The following is a 6,379-nucleotide window of genomic DNA, read 5'->3' as shown; positions in this document are numbered from 1 at the left end:
AATGCTGAGGCATTTACCATATAAACCCTAAACCCTAAATGCTGAGGCATAAACCCTATAAACAATAATAAACCCTAAACCCTATGTCATAAACCCTAAACCCTAAATGCGAAGTCGTAAACCCTAGAACAGGAGCCACACACACTTTATGCACCCCAAACCCTATACCCTAGACCCTAAAACCCTAAACCCTAAGACGGAAGCCACACACACTTTATACACCCTACACCCTAAACCCTAAACCCTAAACCATATATATATATATATATATTAAAAGGCAAACCCTAAGCCCTAAACCCTAAAACACATATACACCAACCGGGTAAATCGTCAGCACATCCTCCCCCCAACCCCTAAACCCTAAACCCTAAACCCTAAACCCTAAACCCTAAACCCTAAACCCTAAACCCTGAAGGCTGACCTGCAGCTCCAGGCTTTAAACCACTTATGAAAGGCGAAGATGCCTATCCAACTAGCAACAGTGCTAGCAACTGCAGTGTATGCAGAGAAGTAAGTATAGCTGAAGTGAGGGCCCCCAGCAACGCATGCAGGCGGGGCTGTATAATAGAAGTTAAGAGCACCCTGTATGCTCAGATGCAGCAATCTGTCGAAGAAGAAATAAACTGCGCAGCAAGCGAGGGGTCTTGGAAGCAGACACATACACCCGACTGTCAATAAACCGCAGATGCATGCACTCAGAACAATAGCTATCCTACCCTCTTCTACAATTGCTGCTGTTGCTGCTGCTGCAGCACAAACAGCAGATAAGACAGCCACACCAACAACCCCTTTATCGCCTTTCTGCGGGTGTATCCGCATGCAACATGGCGTGTTGCTGCTGCTGCTGCACCTCCTCCTGCTGCTGCTGTTGCTGCTGCTGCTGCTGCTGCTGCTGTTGCTGCTGCTGCTAGAGCAGTGCGTCTGGGTGAGCTTAGGCTCTCCTCCGAAATTGAACAAGACAGGAAAAAATGATTGCAAAGAGAGAGGCAAACAAAGACAGAAGAGAGGCCCCGAGCCCCAGCTGTCACTGACTGGCCCCGCTATAACTCTTCCTAGCAGACTGCCTGCTGTGGACGAGAAGCCGACGAGAGCAAGAAGAGATGAAGCCGATTGAGGGTTTTGCTGCAGCAGCGGTAAGTATAGGCCTTCGCTTAACATCTCTAAAGAAGCTATCTGCGCATGCAGCCCCAAGATCGGAACAGCAACACATAGAAGCGAATAATGTGCAGCTGCATCAGGAGGCAGCAGCAACAATGTTGCTGCTGATAATATACCGAGTATATTAACTAATAGCATATAACCTCTTCGTCTTCTACCGCATAATAAAACTCTATCGCTTAAAACCCCTAATAAGCATTTAGCCCCCCAAGGAAGTAAAGAAAAAGATAAAAGCTGCTGATACACCGCACCATCTAAGTTATTCTCGCGCATAAAGGGTAGTAATAACTCGTTTATAAGAGATAATAGCATGCCTTTAAGCCCACCAAATACACTCAATAATAATATTATAAATTCACAGTCTATAAGCTGGTTCAAGCCTCTATAAAAGTCTATTAAACTCTTCGCCGGTACTGTACAACAAACATTCTTCAGGAATACACATATTATAGATACACTCATTCTCGTTGCTAAACATATAACAATTTTAACATATAAATGCAGCAAACACACACACACAATATATATATATATATGTATATATATCTGTATATACATATATATATATCTACATGTATATATACGTATATATATCTGTATATATATATGTATATATATATGTATATCTACATGTATATATATGTATATATATCTGTATATATATATGTATATATATATATATAACAACTATTAGCAGCTAACAGGGTAAATAAACAAACAAAGAATAAAAAATATAATTATAATTAATTATAATTAATTATAATGATAATTAACTGTAATAAAGAGATATACTCAGAATAGGCACAAAAAAACGAGGGATAAAATAATAATAATTAATAATTTGCAGCTGTCGACAGCACAACACAACAGCAAAAATAATATTATTATATAATAATATATAATAATATATAATAATATATAATAATATATAATAATATATAAATAATATAAAGTATATATAATAACAAATACAGTAATAACAACACCAACAATATCTTCAGCCCATCTCTACAAATTCTCTTCACACAAACAAAACAAACAAACAAATCTTATTCCTCCTTTTCCTGCTGCTGCTGCTGCTGCTGCTGCTGCTGTTGCTGCTGTTGCTGCTGCTGTTGCTGTTGCTGCTGCTGTTGCTGCTGCTGCTGCTGTTGCTGTTGCTGTTGCTGCTGCTGTTGCTGTTGCTGCTGCTTCTGTTGCTGCTGCTGCTGTTGCTGCTGCTGCTGTTGCTGCTGCTGTTGCAGATAAGGGCTGCTGCTGCAGCAGAGAAGAGCTGCTGCAGCTACTGCTGCAGCAGCAGCTGCTGCTGCTCAAGAGAAGAGTTGATGCTGCTGGTGCTGCACCAGAGAAGGTCTGTTACTTCTACTGCAGCAGATAAGGGCTGCTGCAGGTGCTGCATCAGCAGCAACAGCTGCTGCTGCAGATAAGGACTGTTGCTGCTCCCGCTGCTGCTGTTTTTGCTGTTTTTGCTGTTGCTGCTGCTGCTGCAGCAACGAAACAAAAGCCCCGCCAGAAGTGAGTTTCTGTCTACTGCGTTTATCCTGAATTATCCCGCTGTCTTTATCTTTCTTTGACTTTCTTTTTAATTATATCTTCCTGTCTGTCTGCTGTCGGCAGCAACAAGAGAACCTGTAGGGGCCCCTATCTGTTGAAGAAAAAGAAGAAGATACAGCGCTTGTTGAGCGCTACAAAGAGAGATAACTGCAAGAAATAACAATAAGTTGCGGTGTATATACACCTCAGAGTATCTGCACAGGCCGCAGTGTATATACATCAGGGAGACATAAACTAGCTAGAGAGGAGGCCTGAAGTTAGATTAAAGTTGAGGTGTATGTACACCTCGAGGTGTACATACACCTCAAACTGCTGTATTTTAATATGAAATACCACCAGCGCTGCAGAGGCCGCTGGGGTGTATAGGGAGCTCCTATATGCAGCTGGCTTGCTGCAGTGTGCTGTATAGGCTGTATGAGGAGGTGTATTGATTTTGTGTTTGTTTGTTTGAGTTTTATCGATGTATTTTAATATTAAATAAACACTCATAAGTATTTTCAATCATAGAAACAAACTATATCTGTGCTGCTGTTGGTAGACCGCAAGACGTACGAGGCCCCAGACTGTTGGTTGCTGCTGCTGCTGCTGCTGCTGCTGTGGCTCTGCCTTTCACAATGTAGAAACTATTATTAAAATACTAAATACGCACAGTTAATTATTATTTTAATCTTTTCTAGTCAATTATATCATAAAGAATTATAAAACAATAACAGATGCAGCAGCAGCAACATCAAACTCTACAAACCACAGGGGGCCCCCCGACAGCTCGCTGAAGGCCGTGTGTTTATTTTTGTGTATTTCAGGTGTATAGACAGGTGAGGAGAGAAGAAAAGAATTAATTAAAACAAAATGCAAACAAAATGTATTAAAAATAATAAATATTTATATATATATTATATAAATTATACACACCAACACCCTATACACTTGCTATGTGCTTCTAGCATCTTATCTCTCTTTGTCTTCGTCTCTTCGTAGCTCTTTTATTCTCTCCTTCTGCTGCTGCTGCATTTTTAAGAGTCTCCTTGCCTCTCTGAGTTGTGTGGGGGCAGCCAGAAGGAGAATGCGGAGGCTGCAAGCAGCAGCAGCAGCAGCAGCAAACTGCTGCTCCTGCTGCAGGCGCCCTCAGCAGGTTCGTCGGGTGTGCGTACACCCCAACACCACCAAACCAGAGGCCTTAGCTTCTAGCTAGCTGTAATCCAGCTAACTATCCGCTAGCTAGCTAGCTGCAAGCTAGCTATCATCCAGCTAGCTAGCGGCTAGCTAGCTAGCAGCTAGCTACAATCCAGCTAGCTATCAGCTAGCTAGCTACGGACTAGCAAGCACCCAGCTGCTAGCTAGTTGTTAGCTAGCTGCTAGCAGCTAGCTGCTGACTGACTTGCTGCTGTCTGCCTGCTGTTTGCGAGTTTGTCTAAACAACAATCTCTTATTTTTGTTTTCCCGATTAAACTCTTCTTTGCTGCTCTAGCGCAAATGCAATGTCTACTCAGTGCCCCTGTTTGTTAATACTGCTGCTGCTGCTACTGCTGCTGCTGCTGCTGCTCGTGCTGCTGCTCCGTAGCTAGCTGTAGCTAGCTGTAGCTAGCTATGCCGTTTCAGTATGCATGGGGGAAGTAAACATTCATTTTTCTCTGTCTCTTTTTAACTACTTCCTTCCTAAGTGTCTCCTTTCTAATTGTCTCCTTCTGCTGCCCCTATGCAGCATCTCCTGTCTCTGCTGCTGCGCCAGCCCTGCTGCTGCTGCTGCTGCTGCTGCAGCAGAAGCAACCCTAGTTTGAAACAGCAACAGCAACACTACTCGTCCTTCTGTCTCTGTTCCTACGCCCATGTGCAGCTCCTTTTATTTAATTTGTCTCCTTTTATTTAATTTGTCTCCTTTTATATATAATATATATATATGTATGTATATATATAGTCTCCTTTTATTTATTTTGTCTCCTTTTATTTAATTTGTCTCCTTTTATTTAATTTGTCGCATCATCATCCCTTTTGTTTGCAACTTTGCTGCTGCAGCAAAGCTGCAGCAGCTTTGCTGCTGCAGGGTTGCTGCTGCAGCGTTGCTGATGCAGGTTTACTACTGCAGGTTTGTTGCTGCTGCAGGTTTGCTGCTGCTGCAGGTTTGCTGCTGCTGCTGCTGCAGGTTCGCTGCTGCTGCTGCTGCTATTGTTGATGCAGGCTTGCTGCTGCAGTGGGCTGTGTCTAATTGTTCTGTGTGTGCTGCTGTTTCTGCTGCAGCATTAAGCAAGTTATTGAGTATAAGAAGAAGCTGCATGCTGCTGTCTCCTTTCTTATTGTCTCTTTTCTTATTCGGGTGTCTCCTCTCCTGTCTGCTGTCTCCTTACTCCTTCAACAGGCTGAGGCATAGCTTCTCCCAGCCGCAGCAAACAAACATCAACAGACACAGGCAGCAGCACCTCTCCCCTGCTTCTTCCCCCTGCTGCTGCTCCCTTGCTGCTGCTGCTGCTGCTGCTGCTGCTGCTGCTGCTGTTCCTGCTGCTGCTGCGAGCAACAGCAGCAGCGCACGCAGCAGCAATGCTGCTGCAGCTTTTCTCTTTACTGTCTCTTTCTAAAGGGCCTTCTGCCCCCGTAAGAAATCCCCCCAAGTCTCTTGTCTCCTTGAAACGCCTCTGCTGCTGCTGCTGCTGCTGCTGCTGCTCCAGTTGCTCCTGCTGCTGCTGGGGGAGGTGCTGCCGCATCACTAGCAGCTGCTCCAGCAGCGGCATGCTGAGCCCTTTGGGGCTGCCCCTAGGGAAGGAGGTAGGGCTAAAAGGATTCACACTAGAGCCAGCAGCAGCAGCAGCAGGTGCTGCTGCTGCAGCAGCAACAGGAGCAGCAGCAGCAGCATCGCCCGCAGCAGCAGCTGCTGCTGTGGGGGAATGAAAGCCTTCAAGCAAAAACAAACTCTGCCAGTGGGCCTTCCTCTGCTTTGTTGGTTGGCTGCTGCTGCTGCTGCTGCTGCTGCTGTTGCTGCTATTGCTGCTGCTGCTGTTGCTGTTATTGCTCGTGCTGCCATTGGTGCTGCTGCTATTGCTGCTGCTGCTGCTGCTGCTGCCTGCGCTGCCGCTATTGCTACTGATGCTATTGTTTCTGCTGCTATTGTTGCTGGTGCATTTGCTGCTGGAGCTGCTGCTGCTGCTGCTGCTGCTGCTGCTGCTATTGTTTCTGCTAATACTAGAGGCCTTGCTGAATGCAGCAGCAATATCGAAGTCTCTACTGCCCTCAGCAAAGCCCCCCGCTGCCGTTTCAATGCCCCCCTGCATCTTTTCTCCTCGGCGCTGCTGCTGCTGCTGCTGCTGCTGCTTCAGCTGCTGCTGGAGCGACTGACTGAAAGCCTCCGAAGCTTCCCAAGGAGGGCTTTGGTCTTGCTGCTGCTGCTGTTGCTGTTGTTGCTGCTGCTGCTGCCACGGGTCTCCTTGCTGCAGGAAGTTCGGCTTTCCCCATGGGTCTGCTGCGTGCTGTTGCTGTTGCTGCTGCTGCTGCTGCTGCTGCTTAGAGGCAGGCGCAGCAGCAGACGGGTCAAACAAAAAGTCTTCCTCTTCTGCCTCTGGCGGACCCTTCTTTGTGTGCTTCTCATCTTTACCCTAAACAGCAGCAGCAGCAGCAGCAGCAGAAGCGCTTACTGCTGCACTTCAGCAGCAGCGAAATCAACCCACAGCAGCAGCAGCAC

At 45.8% G+C, this 6,379-nt stretch overlaps 1 protein-coding gene across 1 annotated transcript in view; it reads right to left on the bottom strand.

The window, feature by feature from the left end:
* Positions 1-5,015: 5,015 nt before the first annotated feature.
* The window catches only part of EAH_00051710 (Tyrosine kinase-like (TKL) protein, putative), a gene marked incomplete at both ends in the record, with an annotated part of 4,533 nt that continues 3,169 nt past the window's right edge, over positions 5,016-6,379 (bottom strand). Inside the window, one exon of the mRNA XM_013394125.1 lies at positions 5,016-6,293. Within this exon, the coding sequence (XP_013249579.1) occupies positions 5,016-6,293 (1,278 nt within the window). The remainder of the gene's footprint in view (positions 6,294-6,379) is intronic.

The sequence above is a fragment of the Eimeria acervulina genome, genomic scaffold, assembly GCF_000499425.1.
Source record: "Eimeria acervulina Houghton genomic scaffold, Eah_scaff901, whole genome shotgun sequence".
Taxonomy (NCBI): Eukaryota; Apicomplexa; class Conoidasida; order Eucoccidiorida; family Eimeriidae; genus Eimeria; species Eimeria acervulina.
Note: the sequence above shows the minus strand (reverse complement) of the source record. Positions and strands in the feature narration are given on the sequence as shown.